This window comes from Fusarium odoratissimum (assembly GCF_000260195.1).
Source record: "Fusarium odoratissimum NRRL 54006 unplaced genomic scaffold supercont1.5, whole genome shotgun sequence".
NCBI classification, from domain to species: Eukaryota; Fungi; Ascomycota; class Sordariomycetes; order Hypocreales; family Nectriaceae; genus Fusarium; species Fusarium odoratissimum.
In genome coordinates this window covers 764,967-788,506 of record NW_022158691.1, presented here as the reverse complement: position 1 = coordinate 788,506, position 23,540 = coordinate 764,967, and the positions used below count along the sequence as shown (strand labels likewise).

Here is a 23,540-nt window from a genome sequence, read left to right as displayed (position 1 = left end):
CAACGCTCGCTCGCTTCTGAGGCATAAACTTTGTTCTTGGGGGCTTTTGCCTCCCAACGGCTTTCGGTACCTGAAACTTGAAGCCAATCAGAGCAGCCCATGCCCTGACTAGTACCTGGCACATCACAACGTGGCGTGGGTGGAGACGATGCTGTACCTACTACATACAGAGCCCTGCCCTACCCTACATGACAGACTCTTGATGTCTGCTGACTCAATCGTGACAAGTCTTTTAGCCTTGGATGTCACATGCTGTGAGACTTTTCTGTTTTCGTCACCGGCCGTCGTGGACATTCCTGGCGGATACTTGTCTTTAACTCACGATGGCACTGTGGAGTGAGTATCACCGAGTTAGTTCTACAATAGTGGGCACGATAAGTCAAGATAGAGATTTGTTGAAAAAGGTGGAGGTGTTTAAAGTGTGTGCATCGCAGAAAGCTTGTGATATTCGATGCACTTCGCTCAGAAAGGTCACTGAAGGAGTTGTTGAGTTACGGTTGTGTAGCATTGCAAGAGCCTAACAGCCATACAGCCTCAACTGTTCAAACAAAAACACTAGAATATTTTGCAAAGAAACTTCTCGCAGAATTCATAAATCGCTCAAGATCAATCTCTGCAGTCTAAGTTACTGACAGAAACGCTAAGCACACCGATATCGTGCCGTGGACCCAACTAGCCATGTGTCAAGCCCGGTGAGAGACCACTCGGGCCGTGGCGATGTGATGGGAACTGCTCAACTAGTGGCGAAGAACACTGAAGACTCTTAATGAACAGTACTTGATTCGCAAGGTGGAAGCCTGATACAGGCGGATTGCCCGCCGAACATGATTCATGGAGACCTTTTAAGCTACTGGGACTAGAACATGCAAAGAGAAGTTTTCATGGTTAGTGGGCTACTGTGAGCTTGCAGTCCAAGAAGTAGTGTAAGCAATCGGCTGGAAGCAAAATGTCAACTTGTGGCACACCGTTCCATTGTAAGTCGGTGATGTTATAGCCTATCGGAGGTTGTGTGCTTGAGAAACTAGCAGTGACTGCACGAGGGACCGTTAAACTTTAATGGAGTTTGTTAACACTGCATTGGTGTCGATTCACCGACGAGGGAGTTATTCAAACCGTTAAAGTATGCTTGGTAATTGTAGAGGGTATAGAAGGTAGTATTAAACCTACTGGGTTACACGTGCTTTCGAGGCACAGGAAGCTCACTGATAAGAAGTATAGATCAAGTCCAATATCTGATATAGTTACATATAGCATGGAATCTACAAGGCATCATCGCTTACGCTCAAAAACTAGAACTACCACAACTGCTGCCCCCTCCACAACTCGAACTACCACCACAGCTAGAACTACCCCCTCCACAACTTGAATGTGAATGACTAACACTCTCTGCAGCGAGAGCAGCAGCAGTAGCCGCCTCGGCCATCCTGATAGTCTCCCCACTTGCACAGTCTGCTGCGTTGCGTGTTGAACTTCCACACCCGCTTGCGCAGACATGGCACGGCTTTTCGGACGTTGGACTGAAGTGGGAGTCGCTATAGCAGCCATCTACGTTATCCATACCAATGTGGTGATGGGGTGATAAGTTGATGATGTCGATGTCGGGTGCAGGGTTTGTACCTCCGAAGTCAACATAGTTGTATTGTGTCAAGTCTGCGTGTCCGCTGAAACGTCGCTTTCGTAGGTAAGCTGGCATATCAGGTAGACCGACACGGCCGTCTCGCTGAAGTTCGTACGCCTCGATTTGCTTGGCGCGAGTGAGGGTTGCCCACGGAGCAATGAAGAAATGGCTGTAAACTCCCGCTTCGTAGTAGTGGCTGCATGGCTGAGCACGGTGAATACCACCAAGTTTGACTCTTGCTAGAGACGGATCAAGGGTGCTCTGTGTGAGATCTTTGTGTAGCCATGCAGTGGCCTTTTGGAGCTTGACTGACTGAGCCATGGCTGTGGCAGCTCGGTGAAGAACAGACATAGCCGAGAGGACTGTAAGTCGGTTCCGCATCCACGAACTTGCAGTGGCACCTTTGCCAACAGCTGTCAAGTCCTGATCAGTCAATGCTGGTGCGTACATGTGACGGTCGCGTGAGAGATGATGCGAGGATATAGACCATGAGTCGAATGGAAAAGCCCAAACATGCTTGGCAAGGTTGCAGTCACCGCATTTGGTGGGATATCTCCCATAAGCCTCTGTACAGTCCCAAGGATACAAGTCCTGGTATTTGTACAGCGTGCTGCCAAAAGCACCCCAGTCATACCAATACTCTTGATATGTATCGATGATATCGGATTCATCGTGACGACCAAAGTGGAAGCGGAGGAGGTATTCTTCAGTGAGCCCGAACGGAACATCAAACTTGGTTCGTACACCTCGTCTCTTGTATCCCTCATCCGGGCATACAAAGCTCATGGTGTAGAGACGGGACACATCAGCAGACCGGTCGCCAGGCTCCCCATTGACAAGAGGCTGGAAGATCGTCTTGTCGATGAGTGAACTGCAGAAAGTCTGGCAGTTGTTATGTGTTGTACTCCAAGCCAGCTTAACGTCTTGGTCCAGAAGCCGCTCTGAGATACTACCAAGATATACCCTTAGTCTGGGACTGAGTAGCGTCTTGAGTTTCTCCAAAGCTGGCTCGAGTACTTTGTCGAGTAGCTTAATTTGATCAGAGGTTGGCAATCCGGGATCGTCAAACGGCTGTTTACAGGCAGCCAAGAGATCCTGAACGATAGAAAGTTCCTGATCATGTGAAGCATAATCTCCGCTGAATGGCACACCGACGACTTGCTTCATAATGGCCTTGTATCTCTTGCGGTCGGTGGCCTTTCGTTTGCGTTTCCATACTGGACGATCCAGACCGCCCCCAACTGCGAGGTCTCTGCCAGGCATTGTCTGCAGATGGAAGCGTTCATGGAAGATCGGCATTTCCCGAAGAGACACGAGGGCACCGCCTTTAGTGCTGTGCTATATGTAAGTTACTATTTGCATGGCGGGAAGAAAGTATTACTTACTGCGCGACTCCGTTCTCAATGACGATAGGGCCAACACGGAGTGCCATGTGAACATTTCCGTAAGGATACTTCTCGACGTACTTTCTGAAGAACAGAGGGATATCTCCGTCTTCTGCTGCTTCTTCCGCCACGCTGACGCTAGTCGAAGTAGGCGAACGGTCGTTCGCGTGCAAACTGGTCTCCTGAACAGTCTTCATCCTCTTGAGCCGCCCACCCCGAGGTCCAGATTCATTCATCGTCTTCGGCTCTTCCTCGTCTTCGAAGTCACTAACATCTCCCTTGGTAGAAGATGTATATCCATAGGACCAGGTGTACCTGTTTTTTTGCTGCTCCTCCACTCTTGCCTTCCAATTGGACTTCTCGATGTCTTTCTGAGACCGAGGCTTCGCTCCTACACTGCTTTGCAGGCCGAGATATTTGGCCATAGCAATCGCGTCGCCAAGTTGAAGAAGCTTGCACTTATCCTTGATGTTGCTACCGTAGCCAGTGTGCCCTTCTGGCCAGGGTATAGGGAACAAGCTTTCATTGTTGCTGGCATCAATGATTCTCTGGCACGTACACAGCTTCCTGCTGATCTCAGGGGTAATTGTCTCTGACAGGATACAGTGTTTGTAAGTCTTCGTATATGGGTCTTTGCCGTAGTAATGATTTCGATAACATTCTTCGCAGATTATGCCAGGATCGGAGCCATCGTCGTTGCGAATGAACATGCTTCCTCGAACAACTTTCTTGCATTGCTTTCGCATGCAACGAAGAGGTTCAAAATTTGGAGTGAAGTCATCATTGAACTTTGAAAGCGCAACTATTATGATATGAGTAACGTAAAGGGGCTCGTGACAGGAACAGACCCACGTTGGGGAATAGCTGGCCTCTTCCAGAAGCCGAACATGTCAGGAGGGGGACGATGCTCGATCAGTTTTTCCATATCAAGAAAGCCTAATGATCTTATCAGTCATATTGTTTGAGCGTTTGCAAAGGATAGCACATACCAGCAGCTTGGAGGAGGATCCATGCGCGATGCTCCATTCCTTCGAGCTTGGTACTGGCTAAAACTAATAAGTATGTATTCTATTGACCTTTGAGAATGGGAGACGTACCTTCAATAAACCCTCTTACATCACTCTTGATCTGATCACTTGCTTGCTGTGTGATTCGATCTGATATCGAATCAATAAAAGCATCTTTGGCAAATTTACGCCCATATGCCTTATTTTTAGTTGACCAATTTTTCATATATCGAGCCTGTTCCTGCTTCATTTTCCCTGTGAACTGTTAATATGTTTTCACTAATCGAGGGTATCTCATACTTACCATATCGTATGGCGTGTGCTCGAGATTGCTGACTGACCGAGTCAAGAAACGTATCGAAGCCGTGGATGAGATCATCATCCTCGTCTTCAATAGCGACATCAGCAAATTCTGGCTGCTGCCACGCTTTGAGCGTGCGAACGATGTTCTCAAGCTCGGCCTTGACGCCATCCCAGTACAAGCTCTCAAGTTCTGAGAGGATATGGTCTTTCCCGGGGCCAACTCGAGTCCATGATATGTCAGGCGCAGAAGTGATATGGGATGAAGGCAGTGAAGATGCTGCGAGCACAGGGAGAACCTTTTGCCTTAGCCGTGACATTGTGAATGACTTAGAAGAAGAACGGTTGTCGATGGTTCAAGCTGTATGTGCCGGTAATTTTCGAGCGAGCATGATCATTCTTATTCACACGATGAGGTATTTTGCCGATATACGAGAAATAGGCATCATCATTACTGTGTAGTCTTAAGACATTCATCGTCGAAAGCCTCACAGACTGCCTTCTCATCTGATGCTGCGCCCCAGCAAGGACCCTGTTTAATTAGTTCAGCTCGCCCGACTAGAGTGTTTCGACACCCAAAACAGCAAGATTGTCGCTGGAACTTCAGTAGGCCACCTCTAAATTCCGCAATCTTGCAAGACATTTCCGCTAGCGAGGCAGATTAAGAGGAGAATAGACAAGGGATCTGATGGTTGCCTATGGGTAATTACCTCTTGCCAAGGTATTAGACGCCTAGAACTGATACGGCCAGAAGATACATGGATTATCCACCAAACTGGCAGAGGGGTAAAGTACCGCCAAGGATATATTGTTAATGATCGTCCAAATGTTGTTGCTCAGTTTCATCGGCCCAGCCCTGCCGTTCGACTCATCTGATGCTCTAATCGTCTTGGTATGATCAAGGCATACCGGCTCAGGTGACGATATCAAGACTGACTGGCAAAGCCAAACTCCGACCATTCTTTTGCGACTCAGACTCAATCACTTATCTACTTGGAAGACCCGGCGCATTTATACCCATCTCCTCAAGCACTTCGCCTTTATTATACCCGGATCTCACTGAAAGATGTCGCATCTCATCGGTTATAATACAGGCGCCCTTCACCAAGCCAGTAGAGACTTCAACAACAACATATCAAAGACATACTATCCATCAGCCACCGACTTGGATGAAAACCCCGTCATCCCGAGTCCAGACATCTTCTGCGAACTCGATGACTCCCATAAAGATAATCTTCCCACTCCAGTGCAATGCGCCGTTCATCTAGAATTGCTAGAAGCATTTCATGCGTTGCGCATCAAGATTCTCGACTCAAAGAAACTCGACAAGGCGTTCAACTTGGGCGAACCGACCAAGAAGATCTATCGTCGCAAGTATATCAAAGGCTTGAAAAAGCATGTTAATGAAGAAGTTACACTAAGAAACCCGTCGTGGGAGGCCAAGCGGGATAAGAAATGGACGTGGTACCTTGGAGAAGCAGCGCAAAGGTTTTTGGTATGGGCTGCAAAATTCAATGCTTGGTTGACTTCAACAGTGGGCAAAGATGGTGCCCATGATGGAAAGATTGGGATATCAATGACTGATACCTCATGGCTGCCACCCGTGGGTGAGTATCTCACTTCTTCCAAAACTGGCACGTAACTGACCCTTCAACAAGATATTCTGATGATTTGGCATGCTTTCCTCCTTAACCCTTCTGACTATCTGGACTACTGCCGAAATCAGTACTGGGACTACCTCCCAAGGGTCAATTTCCCATGGAAGCTTATTGTGCGTTTATACCCGGGAATGTCACCAACTCCGTAACATGAACTAATTGCTATATAGCACGATTCAATCAGGTCGCAAGGCCCCATCCGTGATGCCTGGGTAGTCACTGGAGAGACCTGGGAAGTTCCCGAAGGAGAAGCAGTCATTCCAGGTACTCTCCTCAAATCAATCATTCAAAGAGGCAACATGCAAACACAAGATATCGGCAAGCCATATGCTTCTCGCTTCATTGGCAAACTCGTCGACAACGTCGAGCGCCAACGCGTCTTCGTTGAAAAGATGAACGCTCATCTATGGATACGAAGCCCAGCACTGCAAGGAAGTCTTCGCCGAGCAGTTGAGAGATACGAGAGGTATCTGAGGCTTTTCAAACTCTACCCTGGCAAGATGCTGGTTCCTGCACTTGACATTGACCTCGTCTGGCACACCAGTCAACTCTCAGCAACAGCGTACATGAGTTCCATGGAAGCACGTTGTGGCCGCTTCATTAATCATGATGACAAGATTAAGAAATCGAAACTGGCAGCCGGAAACGATGAGACCCAGTCTCTCTATCGTATTCGTTTTGGAGAGGAGTATACAGTTTGCTTGTGCTGGGAGTGTCAGGCTATTATGTCGGCTGTGGAGGATTCTGCTGATGGGGATGAGTTTCTTGGGGAGTCACCAACTTCAGGGTTTGCTGAGACCCTCGCCGACAAGATATTGGCTGATGTCCAGTATTATCGGGCCGTGGAATCTGCAAGACGGAGAAATCATGTGAAGTTGCCAATTCGCCCAGAGGGCAAGACGCATTCTCAGAATTGGCCATTCGTTGCTCAGTAGACTATTTTTGATCAAGAAGTTTATCCTTGTAATCTCCGTCTGGCTTCCAGGCTGACAGATTATTGAAACGTCCCTGCTCTAAAGCACTAATCCTTTCTTCGTAGAGTCTCTTGCCATGAACAGTAACACGGCAGAATAGCAACTTTTGGAACTCCGAAGTACTTACTTCGACAGCTTTGAGACTCATCTGATCGTCAACGAAGCGCATCAACAGAATAACTCTAGGTCCGACATGGTGGTAGAAAGGCTGAGGAAAGCGCCAAAAGTTTGATTCTTTGACAGGAAAGTCTTCAGAATCGTCTGAAAGAGGGCGTTTTTCATCTCTAGTAGCTTCTAAAGCAGCGCTGACTATCCCTTCGCTTGTTTCAAGCTCAGAAATGGTTGCCTTTGGTGGCAAGTCTAGCATTGCTCTGGCGACATCTACCAGAGATAAGATGTATGGTTTGTCGGCTCGAGTAACCACATCGAACTCGTTGATAACGTTGACGCACACGGTTCCACTACTTGGCTGAAATATGTCAAGATCAACGTGCTGGGTCAAGCAAGGAGGTGCACCAAATGTGACGCACGAAAATCTCGCAGGCTGGTCTGTATCTTGTTAGCCAGTTCCTCATTTCATGCTTGTTTCCATAACTTACTTAAATTTTGGTTAGACATATGGCGAAGATATAATAATTGTGATACAGCTCCGCCGGCGGAATGTCCCGTAAAAAGAACATGCGGTTTCTTCTCACTCATCTCAGGAAAAGACTCCAGGTACTTATTGACTAGATTTGTGACAATCGAGTCCAGAGCTCGTGCACTATTCAAGAAGCCAGAATGGGCTTTAAGGTCCTCTAGACATCCCTTCGACTGTTAGTTGGGTGAAGCCGCGAATAAGATGAAACGAAAATGGCTTCATAAACAAAGTGGTGAAAGGGAACTCACAATAAAACTTTCGGTCGTTCTGGGCTGGGCATTGGCATTAACAATGTGGTCCATCTTACTGGCACTTCCACGTATCGCAAGCACTAGAACTGGCAATGATTCAATTATCCGTGAGCCTGTCTTCGCCTCGATGATAGTTGATGTGATGAGTTTGACGGTCCCCGCGAAAGAGCTGTCGACTACTTGATCACGGCGAAACGTGCAGTAACCGGTATCAGTCACGGTGCCTTCAAGGTCATAAGTCCCACGAGCACACTTCCAGGCCGCGGATATGAGCTGGACTTCAGCCTGAGACCTATAGAACCCAGTCAGAATGTTTTGTCTGGAAGGCCAATGGGAATACTCACGGGTTCCATTCTCTTGATTCGTCATCGTTGACCTTGGAGTTGGTGTACTTGGCTGCTTCTTGATCTAGACGTTCAAGCAGCTGACGAAGTTGCTCGTTCAAGCTACCTAATGGTCAAGTCAGTGAGTGTCCCTTTACCAAGCCAGTTTTGTAAATGACCACTCAAGTTGATCTCGTTCAAGGTATCAGCCAGAGCGCTCGATAATTCGTACGCAGCGACTGATGCCCCACGTGTGTTGTTGGCTGAGTATGCAGTCTTTGAAGAAGACGAGCCCATGATAGATTGTGAGTTTGTATACGAGATATTTCTTGATCAACTTGGATACGGATATTGTTTTAGCGAGTGCTCTATACTGCGTGTGGTACGAAGTGTTGGGTTGACATTGTGCTATAAGAGGGAGCTAGGTCCGCCGCTTAGACAGAGAGGATCAACACGATTAAAAGCACAGGCATTAAAAACTCGTGACTGCTAATGCTGCGCCTCGAAATTTATACAAAACTGCTTTTGTCACTGAAGAAGGTATCCTTCAATACAATTTCGGTATTGATCTACGAAAATGAAGATCATTGTCAGGTAGATATTGATCTACACCAGAGTTGCAGTCTCTCAGTTTAGCTCCAGATCCAGCCCAGAGCTGTTGGAAGATCAAGATCTCGGCAGCCCGAGCTCTTCCGTGGAATCAGATGACACTAGTGACATTCGAAACATCGCTTGAATTGAGTTGAGCAAGTCTTCGCTTCAGATATTTTACCAGGTCATGGGGAGAATAATCTGAAACCTCTTGCGAAAGCTTCCGGATTATCGGGAGTAAGGCATTCACGATTCAGCCGAACCACCGCATTCACAGTATCTGGCTACCTTAGATAGTTGAAGTATATTTCTTTCCTGGCTTTCAAGGGACTGCGCTGTGAATTCGGGTGTGGCTATGCTCCAACACCAACAAAACACAACCTAATACATGGATCACATCACACCTTTGTTGGCGGCGACAGCACACAAGTTCTGTCTCATCCTTGTCGCTTATTAGAAAAAGTATTATATCTGACGACGCGATGATTACAGCATCAGCCTGACGGGGCACTTTCGCCCTGTTAATTTATCAAGTCCAGGGCCAGAAAATAAATGCCGCTCATTTCGCGAGAAACGTTTCTTGTCAAAATGTTTGGTTTACTAACATACAGGCACCTGCAGCTTGTTTAATTGAACAAGGCAAGGATTTATTTTCCGGTGATAATCTTCAGCATTGCCATAACGCGCCAAGTCATGGGTATAATTTCGCCTGTGAGTGATTTGTTCAAGCGCATGGATAGCAGGGGTATCCTCACTTTATGCAGGCAAAGTCCCCCCCCCCCCATTCCATTCCATCTGGGGAACACAGCGTCTTTTTGGGCAATTCGCCCTGAGCTAAATGCTCACGAGACGATAGTGTCCTCCTCGAAAGATATTTCTCCGCGCATGTAACCACCCTTGCCCATAACCTGCGGCTGCTAAGAAACAGCAGCGGACGGTCTACCGCAGTCCTAAACGCCTCATCGCAAGCGACGAAAAACATTGAAATCATAGGGTTGCAGTGCTATCGAATACCCTGGCCAATAATTGAAACTAACGTCTGCTGTGCTGCCAGGTCTTCGGAACTCAAGGAGAATACCCCTGCTGGGCGTGTTTCATATAGACTCGGCTTATCCTCTTGTGGGCTGCCGTCTCCTTATGACACGGAGAAGCGATGACATTTTGAGGCTCCTCCGACCAAGACATGGGACGGGGAACTGCAGACATGCAAGTGCTCGCCTGCTTGGCCTTGTAAAACTGTATTAGAGTAGGGCGTTAGCTCTCTGTTACCTTGGGCCCTCCCTATTCTAGGTGTTCTATGTATTCTGCTGGCATTATGTATAGAGTAGTCGACTTATGCGAACAAGGAAGGCCTTGATATCAATCTTCCAATGTGATTTGTCTCTTCTCTTCTTCTCCTTCGTCACTTCGTCACTGGCATCTAGTCACTTGCACTTCTGTCTGTTTTTGCTTCTTGCTTACCTACCTTACGTCTTTCGTTGAAAAGCTTCTTCCAATTGTTTTCCAGTCCTGGCCTTGGCTGCATTCATTCTTTTGTCTTCGTCACTCTCTTCCTCTTCCACTTCTGATACGTTTCATCACGTCACATCTGCTTCAATTCTATTTCACGAGAACCTGTTTTACGACTTTTTCTGCTACGAATGCTCTCTCAACATGGCGATATAGAATCTTGGGAAAACTCCACGGTAGCATATTCTTCGGCATCATGGTTTTGCTGCCAAATACGATAATGAAACGACCATGCTCAATACTGAACACTCCAGATAATCACACAAATCTTTATCGACGATGGAACCTCAAGCGGAACAAAGTACGAAGCTTCCTCGTCCAATGATACGTCAACCCGTTGACTCGTACCATCGACATATCCGCGCCGTCCATGGAGTCGAGAATTCTTCAGAACCTGGATCTTCAAGTGGCTTAGGAAGATCAGACTCGCACCGGCTTGGGTCAGCTTTTTCAGGCTCCCAGCACGGAAACGTCGCTTCGTTCTTCGATTCCGAAAGATTGGCCAGCTCTGCTGCTCCTTTTGATCCAAGTAATAATCCTTCACCAACAAGAAGCAGCGGAATACGATGGCCTTTTCTGGGAAGCATCAAATCGCGGATGAGCCAGGCTTTCCCTGATTCACCGCGCCTTTCGCCATCCGAACCTACTCAAATTGAATTACCATGGCGCCCAGTCTTTCTGCATCGACGAATATTGGCCATCTATGCTCTTGTGTTTGTTGTTTTGATAGCAGGAGTGCAAGTCGCACTTCAGTTATCTGAACACAATGGAGGCCTTCACGAGTCCGACGATCTTTCGAGATATCTGTGGCAATATGGAACAACTATAATATTTATTCTCGTGGCCGCTTTCTGGTACAGAGTTGAGTTCCAGGCTTCTGCTTCCATGCCGTGGATCCGCATGTTGAACACACAGGTTGAAGCTGACAAGTCTCTCTTACTGGATTACGTTTCTCTTTCTGAACCGGTGGCCATCTTCAAATCAATTAAAAACAAGGACTGGCTAGTAACGATTCCAGTTATCGCTGGCATAATCTTCAAAATAATGGTCATTTTCTCTGTGGCTTTCATCACACCCAAAGTCACCACGGTTGCCAACCACAAGATCGCTACAACAATTCAATCCGAGTTCTCCAACAACATTTCCGGGTTGGAAAACGTTGGGTCTTTGCCGTATTTCACTCTTGCAGCTCTTGCAGTTGACAATATCACTTTTCCAAACGGAGTTACATCTCGAGCAGCTTACACGCCATTTATAAGCGATATCCCCGAACTGAAACAGATCACAGCACGTGTGGACGGTTTTATAGGTGGCATGGACTGTGAAGAAGCCGAGTTAACTTTGGACTCTATGCGATTACGAAATGGGAATGCTATGTTGTTGAACATGACCCTATCGAATGGACAATGTTCCTCAAATCAAACGATTACAAGCACGAAACTCGTTACCACAAATAACGAAGATCCCTCAAGAATGTTTCTTGCATTTCAACCAGGTCGATGTGGAAATTCTGCAAAAGGCGATGATCAGCGAATAGCTGTTATGGCTGGTGTTCTGGATGTCGATATTGATCAGCTCAAGCGCCAGTCAAGGACATCGAATAATCGCCTTGATGGAAAAATATCGTCATCTGCTGCATTTCTATGTAAGCCTAACTACATTATCACCAGGATCAAGGTTACCAAGACGCCAGAAGCCGTTCTCTCAGTCATACCCGACCAACAGGCGACAAATACCACACTCAGTCAAGTGCCAGCATGGACCGTCGCTCGAGCTATGTTTGACACCTTTGAATCAGACCAAGCAACAGAACTGAAGTTATTGGCAACGTTCACGAACTCATCGTACAGTCGAGAAGCCATTCTTGATACCGACGAAGCTATGTCAGCTGCCCTCGCACTAAGCTCAAGGAATGGAGGGGATTTGCCTAGCCTGGAATCTTTAACAGAGAATGATACTTTGAGAAGACTTTCCGAGAATTTCTTCACGCAGTATTCGGCCCTCGTTGCTCGATATGCCATGATGAAGCCTTCATCAAGCACGTCAACAGCTATCGCGAGCTACATTGAACGACGTATTGTTGTACGACCGGTGCCAGCATACATCATAACTGCATTTCTAGCTATCTGCTTCGTTCTGGTAGTGTCGACAATGTTCCTCGTTCCAAGGAAAGGCTTCCTCCCACGAGATCCCAGCACCATCGTTGGAATGGCTTCAGTTGTGGCACATAGCCACCCGCTGGTAGAATGTCTGAAAGGCATGGGAGCTGCACCCAACAAGGCTTTGAGAGCAAGACTTGATGGCTCGACCTACCTGAGCGGAGCTGAGGGTCACGAAAAGTTGGAGAATCCCAACCTGGGCTATTACCATATCTTTGGAGGCAACGCGCCTCCTGCGAACGTTCTACCACGCCGTTTCGATTCCTCAGGCTGGAGACAGCCCGTTACATTACATGGACTGATTCGGTTGATCTACATCCTTGTTCTTGCTTGTATCATAATAGGATTCGAGATCTCCCTACGAGTGTCGCAGAGAAATGATGGGCTAAGAACGATGAAGGACGATGGAGCGTACATCGCATGGACTGTAGTACCAGCCTTGGTGCTTCTCTTAGTGGCAATGTACATGCTGTCCTTAGAATGGTGGACAAGACTTCTTTCACCATTCTCGCATCTCTCACGCCGAGGAGAGTTTGAGGAAACGGTCGGACTCAATCTTGTGAATGCATTGAGGCATGTCGCGTGGTCAAGGGCTCTTAAGATCCGAGATATTGCTGCCCTGGCCGCCATCTCTGGTGGATTTGTTGCGCTTCTCATGGTAGTCGCAACTGCTCCTCTGTTTGAGCCGATGCCAGTAGGGCAGAACACCATTATTGCTTTGCGTACCGAGGACTTCTTCGCCAACAGTCTAGCATCCTCCAGCGACGATCCTATCTGTACTGACTGTACCAACGATACCATCATGGCATCGCTGATACTGGCGGGCGACGCACCATATCCCCCTTTCACCTATGCAAATCTCAACGTACCGAATATGTCGCTAGCCGAAGCGGTCGAGGGGAACGATCTCACGTTCAGTGCACGACTCACGGCAATCCGCCCAAACATGTCATGCCGACTATACCAATCCGACGAGATTTCCACCAATCTCACCCTCGAGTACAAACTTGACGACAGGATAGTCAATCCACTTCGTGTCGATCTCGAAGGCGAGACCTGCCGAGGAAGTGGAGAGCGCAATGGTAGTAACGCAATTATTGGGACGACAACGACTTCATTTCCTGCACAGCATGGCAGAAGCCTGAGTAGAGATACACTCTTCGGTGTCGGCTTGAGAAAGACAACGTCATCGCCACATTGTTCAGACTGGTTATACATATGGGGAGAGCTAGTCGATGTGGGCAGTAGTGACATGTCAGTGAGCAGCATCAATGCCCTTGCCTGTAACGAATCCATTGAAGCAGTTGATGTCGTTGCTCTCTTCCACGGACCCAACGATCTACGTCTCTATCCGGACCATCAGCCTATTCCGGTCGAAAGCACCGCCCAGGACACGACCGTCGCCATTCCAGAACTCGATTACTCAAAGCTCATCAACGTAACTTCAGATGGTCTCCTTGACACGTTTTTTGCAATGTTGAACGCATCTCAGTTCGCCGTACCCGACAGTACATTCGGTAGCTCAACTCCCAGTGCCGCAAACGAGGTCCAGTCTGCTATCTTATCTCAGCACGGAATTATAAGGGCACAGTCATTGAACTTCAGAAGTCGACGCCATTTGTCTTCAAGAGGAACATTTCCAGTCGCAGATGGGACAAATATTGTCAGTGGTATTGATCCTGATGAGCCGGTTTCTCAGGCCGTCCCAGTTATCAGCGGTAGTCAAGTTACAGAGAGTGTTCGCCTTCGACAGGATGCGATCGCCACACGAATTCTACAGGGTATCGTGGGCGCCTTGATGCTTCTTCATATCATCTCGTGGATCTATTGGAGACGGATTAGGCTTCCTCGTTCGCCAACGACCATTGCATCTGTTACGGCACTTCTCGTTGATGGCAATCTTTTCAAATCACTACCCCGAGCCGCACAATGGCAGCCAGACAGTGAGCTTGAAGCCATTTTCACCGAGGGAGATACCCCACAACGATTCCAGCTTGGATTTGACCGTAAAGGGCGAGGTAGAGGACGTGATGGCCGGGCAAAGAAGGAAGAAGGCAACTTTGGAATCCGTGCAATCGTTCCCAAGGAGCATATACCAGAGGAAGTGGAATTGAGACCATTGCCTCCTCCAAAACCACCACCAAAGCCGGTGAAGGAGAGGATCGGAGTGGTTCGTCAAGGAACGGGATTGCTTGGGGAAGATGGTACCCAAAGGAAATCGGTGCTGGTCACTAAAGGACACACAAACAATTCAAAATCGAAGAGTTCTAAGGGCTCAAAGGACTCGAAGGGCTCCTCGGGGAGCAATGGACCGAATAGAAAGAGATCCATCTCATCAGCATTGAGCGTACCCAAAGAGATGGTGAAAGTATGGTGGGCGGGTGGAAGTTGAGATTGTAATGGCCTACGAGAGCGTGGAAAAGTATAAAGATGATTTGATACCTCGCATATTAGATGTATGTAATGATGATAATTTAGATTTCTTCCTTTAATGATCATGAGTTGGCACTGAATCTTTGATAATCATCGACTACTTGCACAGTGACCGATCATGCTCTGCTCATGACAGCAAGTCATTGATGCTCAGAAACATCTGCCCACGAATGGGCCCATATAGCATCACGGGTTTCATGTCACGACACCCCGCAACTTTATTAGCAATGCTTCTTCTCCATATGGAGGAAACGTGTGCATCTGGCTGTTGAAGTCGTCAAGGGTCTTCTCCAGAGTGTTTATTTCCGTGGATATTCAAACACTTAGGTAAAAATCGACCAATTGAACCCCCCACCATGATCCGGGCCGATCTGTCCCGAAGTCAGGATGGGACAATTTGCCCGAAGAAAATTCAGCAACTCCGGAGTGTGAGATAAGATACTTCAGCAGGGCCTTGATAATTGTCTCAACATAAATATCAGGAAGTATTGAGGTTTAAACCTGTCGGTCAAGCTGGGGGACTTGGGCGGGATAATAGAGGGCAATTGGCAAAAGAAATGCTTCAGCTATAACACTGATAACTCTCAATGACTTACACATGCCGTTGTTCGCTCTTCTTGTTCACCCGGACTTCGCTCATATCGCGTAATGATCCCCCGAACCCAAGGTACCATGATGGCGTCCACGTCCCTTTTTTTTTTTGTTGCGAGCTCCAATCCTTCCAATTTGGCGGGTCATCCCAGTCCCGTGTATGAGGGCTAGAGCTCAGTGGCTTACAGTGCATCGATCCCCTAAAATCTTTGAGAAATGCTACCAAATGCCCTGAAATTGCCCAAATGTTGTCCTCTCAACGGTCGCATCGGAACTTGAGGACCACCAACGCTGGGTTCTCTTCAAGGCCCCTGCAGCCACTTTGAGTCCCGAAATGGTTTAGCCCACGCCAAAGCTTCAAAGTACCTCACTCTTCGGAGCTCAACATGCAAAAAACTCCACGTCTATCCAACCCCAAGAATTTCCTCCGATCCCGACTCTTTCTCTCCCTCTCCTTCTCACGCCAGAGCTGCATCACTCTCCGTCCTTGATCTCTTCGCTCCGCTCCTCGAGTTTCTGTTCGTGACCGTAAGTCACGCATCTCGATACTTCTGCTTTCAATTGCCCTTCCGGCCGGTGAGTCCTTTTCTCAGAACCCCCAAAATCCCCAAAAGTGGCTCAGCCATGTTCATATTCGCGCTCCCCCCCATGCTCATCACCGACTAACATCTCCGTCCTTCAGAAAGATCTTAATACCTTCCACAATGCTCAGCGCCGCTCTCCGAAGGCGCGTTCTCGCCCCTACCCACAGCGCCCTGCGAACCGGCTTCGCTGCCCACGTTGTGCGACACTATGCCTCGTTCCCCGAGCACCAGGTCATCAAGATGCCCGCTCTGTCGCCCACCATGCAGGCTGGTAACATTGGCGCCTGGCAGAAGAAGCCCGGCGATTCTATCGCCCCTGGTGATGTCCTGGTAGAGATTGAGACCGACAAGGCCCAGATGGACTTCGAGTTCCAGGAGGAGGGTGTCATTGCCAAGATCCTCAAGGATGCTGGTGAGAAGGATATTCCCGTTGGCAGCGTAAGTTCTTCACTTTTTTGAAACCACTCAGGTCACCTCTCGGGCCTCGGGGTATCTACCTCCAGCGCCTAATATCACTCACTGCTATTAAATCATGTCACTAACATGCAATTCTTTGATATAGCCCATTGCCGTCCTTGTTGAGGAGGGTACCGATATCTCCGCCTTCGAGAAGTTCTCCATCGAGGACGCTGGTGGTGATGCCGCTAAGCCCGCTGCCCCCAAGAAGGAGGAGAAGTCCGAGTCCAAGTCTGAGTCCGCTTCCGCCCCTGAGCCTACTCCTGAGCCTCAACAATACCAGTCTCAGGGCCGTCTCCAGACTGCTCTCGACCGTCTCCCCAACATCTCTGCTTCCGCCAAGCGACTTGCCCGTGAGAAGGGCATTAGCATCGATGGGCTCAAGGGTACCGGCAAGAACGGTCAGATCACCGAGGAGGATGTCAAGAAGGCCATCAGCAGCCCCGCCGCCAGCAGCGCCCCCAGCGCTACCTACGAGGACATCCCCATCAGCGGCATGCGCAAGACCATTGCCAACCGTCTGGTCGAGTCCACCCAGACCAACCCTCACTTCTACGTCACCAGCTCCATCTCCGTCAGCAAGCTCCTCAAGCTCCGCCAGGCTCTGAACAGCTCTGCCGATGGCAAGTACAAGCTCTCCGTCAACGATTTCCTGATCAAGGCTATCGCTGTCGCCAGCCGCAAGGTTCCCCAGGTCAACTCCAGCTGGCGCGACGGCAACATCCGCCAGTTCAATAACGTCGACGTCTCTGTTGCCGTTTCCACACCCACTGGTCTCATCACCCCTATTGTCACCGGTGTTGAGGGCCGTGGCCTCGAGGCCATCTCTAGCCAGGTCAAGTCTCTCGCCAAGAAGGCTCGTGATGGCAAGCTCAAGCCTGAGGAGTACCAGGGTGGTACCATCTCCATCTCCAACATGGGCATGAACCCCGCTGTTGACCACTTCACCGCTGTCATCAACCCTCCCCAGGCTGCCATCCTCGCTGTTGGTACCACCAAGAAGGTTGCCATCCCCGCCGAGAACGAGGCCGGCGTTGAGTTCGACGACCAAATCACCCTTACTGCTAGCTTCGACCACAAGGTCGTTGACGGTGCTGTCGGTGCTGAGTGGCTCAAGGAGCTCAAGCAGGTTCTTGAGAACCCTCTTGAGCTTCTTCTGTAAATCAGGGGTAGGACGTCAAGTGGCCCCTGAAAACCGAATTATGCTGGGAAAGACGAAAGGGCTGGTCGAGCGAGGAATGACTTTTTTATAGAACAGGAGGAGATGACCTCTGAGGGACGGAGATGCGGTAAGGAGTTTACTTGGGATATCGTGGGGACACCCATGAGAGCATTCCTGGGTAAGGATCGGTGAATCACGACGATGATGAGCATCTATGAGGACACCCACAGAGCTTCTTCGCCTGATCACGCCGCAGCATTCGTGGAAGATTTACGAGGCTGGAAAAGCCCGTGTACAATGACCATTGATTAATAATGTTATATCTTTTCGAACTTGGGGGGTGTTTTGGACAAAGAATCTATTGCATATGCCCTCATTATATGTTTCCTCCTGTTGACTGCTTTACGACCGCCAGATATGACTACTTAAACTGTGTCTACACTGCATATATCACGACAAAACTTAAATATACGATTCTCTCCTCAAGCGATCAATAGCTTGGTCTGTGCGAAGCAATTGCTAACATGGGTCATCTTGACCAAGTTCCAGCAGGCAAGATGTTGTAGTAGCCTACTAGGATCCGCATGGAAATTGGCGAGGCTTTGAGGCATGTTTGATGGTCAGAAGGCAAGTAAATATAGTAGAGGAGAGGCTGCCATGTCAAGTGCCCAGGTACATTAATACATAAGGTGAGATTTTCCTTCATCGTCAAGTCATTACAGATCCCTCAACGCCAGTCTCAAAATTGTGATACAACTGATGGATCGACGGAGTCAAACTGCTGAGGCATACCCATGCCACCTCGAGCCCAGTTGAACGCTCCCATTCCATCTAGACCAAGGTCACCACCCATTACCATCCAGTCAAAGGGCATCTCCATAATGCCCTGCATGGCATCGCTATCAATCGCTGGCACATCGATGTGTATAGCCTCTTCGTCTTCAGGCTCACCAAGCGATAAACCTTCCCTCTCGGCAACTTCTTTCAGCAAGTCGTAGGCTTTTATACTCATACTTGCTCCTGTATCAACGACTACTTGATCAACGTCTTCCTGCGATAGTCCCATTTCAAGGGCCTCGGCGAGGGCGAGGGACGCAACAACGAAGCAATATCCTTTTACGCCTGTCTCTCCAGCACGTATCCGTCTCTCGAGCCAAGTCTGCGCACTTTGGAGAACAGCGCGAAGTTCAAAAAGGTTCATGACAGGGCCGCCGCCGAGGCTATCATTCTGCTCCTCTGACTTCTTGATAAACTCGAGTGCAACGGAGAAAAGCGTTTGAGTTGGAATCACACGAAACACACCTGCTCCGTTTGTGATAAGGCGGTTAAAACTGACTGCAGGGTCCAGGGAGCCTCCAGGGGAAGAAGTACCGTAGCGAGGTGTCGATAGGCCAGTGATCTGCGCGAGCTTCAGAGACGAATCGAGGGATACTTTGCGAGAGTAGTAGTAGGTCGGATCCAGGGCGGAGCGGGCGACCATCGGTTGATGAAGAGAGAGGAAGCAGCGGTACGTGAACATTTGAACAAGAGAACTGTGGAAGTGGGTAAAGATAGTTCGTGGCTGGTGCCTCTGGGCTTCCGATAGAGCAGCAAGTGTCTCTGTTAATGTCCGGCATGCCTTTGTGAGTTCGGAGTTCAGCCGGAGTGTCTCGGCGTATGACTCCTTGGATCTAAATTCGTTGACATGCTTGATAATGATGAGGCGAAGAGCAAAGGACTTTTGAAGAGCGAGCTGGACTGACATATCAGTCAGAGTCTCGGGATCGCCAGTTGGTTTTCTATCTGAGTCTGGCTCGTCTGTGAGTTGATCATCATTCAAATTTGCTGGGGGCCGTGTATCGTAGTGTTTCGAGGAGAGAAGAGGGGGGCCTCCAGCATCGTAGGAGCATTGTAGATTGAGTTCGAGGATGGTAGCCCAGAGGCGGCGACGGATCTCGGAACGGTAAACGGACATGTTACCAAGATGCCTTGGGTCCCGATGCAATCCCATGTACATAGCCTGTCTGACCAGACTCCCTGCCGAAACCCAAGTAAGGTCCTGGCCAACCGCACAACATGCTTTGGCGATGACCAGCATACACATGATCTGAATACCAGCGATAGTCATTCTGCTCTTCTCAGGTGGTATCATAAGCCAGATTTGAGCCTCATGGACCCAGTGCATAGAAGTCGCACGCAAGCTGAAGACATCATCGTGTAGAGTTGCTCCGATGGCCATGCACAACTGAAGCTGCATAAGAAAAACCTGACTGGAGGCTTCAGGATTCTGCCAGTAGCGCTCATACTCTGACATGAAGGTTGGACGATGAAGAATCCGAACCACGCCCTCGAAGGTGTCAAAATAGGCATTAACAAGCTGATCAGCAAGGCCACGCTCAGGAATATTTTCGCCCAACTTGTCAGTCGACACAGGTTTGGAACGATTTGCTTTGATAGTGCGGCCCAGAGCTTTGCATTTGACAAAACCACCGTGGTGTTGATTCTTGCGAGACTCTGCCTCTTTGAGCATATCAAAAACACCGGGAAACTATGAAATTTAGTTAGGAAGATTCTGTTTCGTGAAATGGGCTACTGACCATATGAATGCCGTTCATCCAGTGGCTTTGACCGAAGAACCTCGTCTTAGATACAGTCCCCTTCATAGGAGCCGAGTCCGCTTCCTGGTCGTCAGGCTGTATAAACTTGTCTTCTGCTGGTTGCGTGATGTAGCAAGACTCGGCTAGCTTCTGCTCCAGCTCCTTGACTCTCGCAGCCAGGGCATCAACCGTGGAGGCATCGGAGTTGGATCCTACTGTTGAGCTTGGAATGCTAGAAGACGTTCGTCTTGCAGATGAATTTGATGGAGACTGTCTCTGGGTAGACCCAATGGCTGGGGCCGACCTGGCCGGCACCTGGGAGTTTGAGTCTGAAGCACCAGCATGACCTGTGCCTTTCTTGGCACGTGAAGCCGGTATGTGAGTTGGGGCATAAGTGCAAGGTGATATCTTAGATTTGACGCAGTTCACACAAGGTAGACTACGATCACATCGAATCTTGCGGCGCCGGCATTGCTCACACGAGAGGGCCGGCCGGCGCCGCTTCTTCTCCGTCTTAGCGGCCGAAGACACGGTTCCACCACCGGCAGTTGCTGTCTCGGCCGGCAGATCAAAGGAAGTGTCCTGCAGGTCTGTCGGTTCTGTAAGGATCTCCTGACTTACATCCAGCGGACTATTAAAGAAGAAGCTGGGGGTTGAGAGTGTGATTGGGGGTGAATTGCCGGGCATACTTGATGGATCGAGCTCAGAGAACTCGGCCAAGAAAAAAAACAGCGAGACACGGCAAATTCAACAATGCGAACAGTCTGGAGAAAAGTTGTAATTCGAAGTATATGTCTGTGATACCATGGCTGGGGGTATGGGCAGTATCAGTCAGTGGAGATGCAAAAGACCGAGCCAAAAGACCGAGATTCTATAAGTGACAGTGATGTAAGCTAACCCTATAGGGAAATGGCAAAGATCCCCCAGCAGTTGCTGATGCAGAAGCAGGCGATTCCTGCTGATTATTAGTGTAAATCTTAAATGATTCTAGACTGTCGGAGTAAGATTCGGTTGAGGGTTGGTCCGATTACTATATAATGCTCGGACATACGTGGACATTGAGGATTTAAGACGTCAACTCCTTAGTGCAATGACTACGACATCGGACTTATCTTATCAATCAAGATTTGGATATTGATTCATACCCAGTCTTGCCAGTTAATGTATTAGTCTACCTGTCTACGCCTTGAACATTTCTGTATATGATACGCATAGTCCACGCATCATGATTCATCATCGTTACCATCAGCCTCACCCTTCTCTTGCCATCCCTCTCTGGGCTTTGCAGCTTTGGCTAATAGGTTCCTCGTCACTTCTAATCGAAATATCTGGGGCCCAGTTTCTTCATCGCTCTTGCGATGCGCCTCCACCCAAGTTCGGATTTGCCCTCGGACCTCCTTGTTGCTCGTAACAGTAGTGAGGCCAGCCGCCCACCCGTACATGAAGATAGACAGCTTGGAGCTCTTGAAGCCGCTACTCAAAGCCACATCCTGGGCGACCTGAGGAAGGCTCCCGTTGGAAATACCACAATCAATAGCTTTCATATCCCATGCTTCATCGATTACAGAAACTGGTATTTGAACATCAGGTGGTAAGGGGTAAATGGTGAGTTGCTGAAAACGCTGCCGCGTAAGGTCCGAAGATATTTGTTTCAAATCGTCACCCCAAGGAACCAGCAACCTCCCTCGCTCGCGCTCAGTCTCGGTGCCAACAGTTCGTAGTACATCGTGAAAATGATCCGCTGCTTCACGGGTACATAGGAGCTTGCGACCTGCTAACACCGGGTACAACACACGAGACATGAGACCCCCTTCATGAGAGTTCTCTTCGTCTATCTGGGCACGCGTCGTACGCGACTGCCACGGTTGGGGTTCAAGTCTGAGGTGAGTCAAGTCGGAAATAAGATCGATGAGGATGGTGTGATCGAGGTTGATGGTGGATGTGAGTGATGCAAGCTCATTGCCAACCATATTGTCAATAGCTTCGTCAAGCGGAGGAGGGGATGCTGCGACAAAGTCACTATCCTGATCTTCGATGATGACTTTGACCAGTGGATCAATGTGTTCTAGTTGATCAAGGACTATGTCAAGCTCCCTTTCACCTCGACTAAGACCAGTCAGAACCAGACGTATTTGAGGGAATCTGTATTCATGACGGTTCATTCTTGCAGCATTTACTAGCCGTTGTACGTATTTGGCCAAAGGGGTATCCTCCCACTCATCCCGGTCGACTTCATCACCGAGTTCATGGTCACCCCAGCCCCAGCCGCTATCGTTCAACTGGCGAGCGAGTCTATCGCGAGAGATGGCTTTAGCAGCAATCCATTCTCGTCCTTCTTGAACAACATCGACTTCAACGCGAGCTTGTTCTTTTAGAAGTCGGTGCAGATTGTGTTTCTCCTGCCCTGAGACCTGTCGTTTTTGGATCTCCCGTTTTCGCAAATCCTTTGACGAGCCCTGGAAGGACTGATTTATAGCAACGAAGCTATGACTTTTCTTAAGACGGTTCCACTGAGCGATGCTCTGCGTCGTTGTAGTGGCACTCGCATCAAGCTTCTGTTCTCGCTTTGTGAGCTGCAAATCATCAAGATTTGTACTTGAGACTGATAATTCAGTGACGAGGTTGCATAATGTTACATTTTCCCGTTCCAATGTGCGTAAGAAAGTTGGTAAGCCAGATGTAGACCTAGATTTCAATTGCAGAGCTTGGATGAACTGCTTGACTTCATGTATGGTGGTGTCGAGCAGAGTCAAGTGCCTCTTTGCCGAATCGAGCATTTGAGACGGATAGGGCAGTTTCTGTTCCATTTTGCTGACTTGTATTCGGAGACTTCTCAGAGTTAGGTCTAGGGGAGGCCAGAGAACTTGCGTGACAAAAAGCTTAGGTAAGCTTAGGATAGACTTAAGCAAATTTGATAGCCACTTAGGAGGTCTTTAGGGTGCTTATTTTTGGCCCCTTTGTTAAATGCCGAAGTTTTCTTGCTCACTAAGGAATGTCTCTGATGATGTTGGCTCATATACACCGGCAGACTTTGACTAAGCTGTATTCGACTGTTGGCATATGCCTTAAACGGAAATAAAAATATAATTGAATCAGTCTTCCGTGAGAGAAGTTCTACGATTGTTCATTTAAGTAAGCCCTATCGATTTCTCTGCTGATAGATCTAGGCAGCACAGCAAAAATAGTTCTACATTTGTCTCCGTGAATCTTTTTCCTGCAGGTTAAGGGTAGGTAAACATATACTTAGCCACATGTGGCTGTCCAGATGACTTACTTAGAAAGTTGTACTGGTACGGTACCTTGTCTGAGAAGACACTATATCC

At 48.6% G+C, this 23,540-nt stretch overlaps 7 protein-coding genes across 8 annotated transcripts; 3 read left to right on the top strand and 4 right to left on the bottom strand.

Moving 5' to 3' along the window:
* Positions 1 to 1,121: 1,121 nt before the first annotated feature.
* Positions 1,122 to 4,818, bottom strand: FOIG_04208 (uncharacterized protein). The gene is made up of 6 exons (XM_031202343.1): positions 4,315 to 4,818; positions 4,101 to 4,265; positions 3,993 to 4,049; positions 3,856 to 3,939; positions 3,004 to 3,805; positions 1,122 to 2,951 (listed from the first exon to the last, which is right to left on the bottom strand). Exons 1-6 carry the CDS (start codon positions 4,628 to 4,630, stop codon positions 1,283 to 1,285), a joined length of 3,093 nt encoding a protein of 1,030 aa, XP_031067790.1. The 5' UTR covers positions 4,631 to 4,818; the 3' UTR covers positions 1,122 to 1,282.
* A 219-nt stretch (positions 4,819 to 5,037) lies between these two features.
* FOIG_04207 (uncharacterized protein) lies at positions 5,038 to 7,461 on the top strand. Its single transcript, XM_031202342.1, has 3 exons — positions 5,038 to 5,917; positions 5,969 to 6,081; positions 6,139 to 7,461. The coding sequence occupies exons 1-3, from the start codon at positions 5,377 to 5,379 to the stop codon at positions 6,901 to 6,903; spliced, it is 1,419 nt and encodes a 472-aa protein (XP_031067789.1). The 5' UTR covers positions 5,038 to 5,376; the 3' UTR covers positions 6,904 to 7,461.
* Positions 6,870 to 8,453, bottom strand: FOIG_04206 (uncharacterized protein; the record flags this gene model as incomplete). Its single annotated transcript, XM_031202341.1, has 5 exons — positions 6,870 to 7,491; positions 7,542 to 7,749; positions 7,831 to 8,125; positions 8,178 to 8,283; positions 8,336 to 8,453. The coding sequence occupies 5 exons, from the start codon at positions 8,451 to 8,453 to the stop codon at positions 6,905 to 6,907; spliced, it is 1,314 nt and encodes a 437-aa protein (XP_031067788.1). The 3' UTR covers positions 6,870 to 6,904.
* A 1,102-nt stretch (positions 8,454 to 9,555) lies between these two features.
* On the top strand, positions 9,556 to 14,987 carry FOIG_04205 (uncharacterized protein). Its single transcript, XM_031202340.1, has 2 exons — positions 9,556 to 9,741; positions 9,802 to 14,987. The coding sequence occupies exon 2, from the start codon at positions 10,536 to 10,538 to the stop codon at positions 14,805 to 14,807; it is 4,272 nt and encodes a 1,423-aa protein (XP_031067787.1). The 5' UTR covers positions 9,556 to 9,741; positions 9,802 to 10,535; the 3' UTR covers positions 14,808 to 14,987.
* A 683-nt stretch (positions 14,988 to 15,670) lies between these two features.
* FOIG_04204 (dihydrolipoamide acetyltransferase component pyruvate dehydrogenase complex) lies at positions 15,671 to 21,033 on the top strand. Of its 2 annotated transcripts, none has more exons than XM_031202338.1 (3): positions 15,671 to 16,015; positions 16,122 to 16,461; positions 16,586 to 21,033. In XM_031202338.1, the coding sequence occupies exons 2-3, from the start codon at positions 16,144 to 16,146 to the stop codon at positions 17,639 to 17,641; spliced, it is 1,374 nt and encodes a 457-aa protein (XP_031067785.1). In that variant the 5' UTR covers positions 15,671 to 16,015; positions 16,122 to 16,143; the 3' UTR covers positions 17,642 to 21,033. The 2 variants fall into 2 exon arrangements, with proteins under 2 accessions (XP_031067785.1, XP_031067786.1); XM_031202339.1 differs by having other exon boundaries at positions 15,839 to 15,967; positions 16,586 to 18,179.
* Positions 17,454 to 21,080, bottom strand: FOIG_04203 (uncharacterized protein). The gene is made up of 2 exons (XM_031202337.1): positions 20,218 to 21,080; positions 17,454 to 20,168 (listed from the first exon to the last, which is right to left on the bottom strand). The coding sequence occupies exons 1-2, from the start codon at positions 20,902 to 20,904 to the stop codon at positions 18,381 to 18,383; spliced, it is 2,475 nt and encodes an 824-aa protein (XP_031067784.1). The 5' UTR covers positions 20,905 to 21,080; the 3' UTR covers positions 17,454 to 18,380.
* Positions 21,081 to 21,320: 240 nt separating this feature from the next.
* Positions 21,321 to 23,277, bottom strand: FOIG_04202 (uncharacterized protein). Its single transcript, XM_031202336.1, has one exon. The coding sequence runs from the start codon at positions 23,022 to 23,024 to the stop codon at positions 21,441 to 21,443; it is 1,584 nt and encodes a 527-aa protein (XP_031067783.1). The 5' UTR covers positions 23,025 to 23,277; the 3' UTR covers positions 21,321 to 21,440.
* Between the last annotated feature and the right edge of the window lie 263 nt (positions 23,278 to 23,540).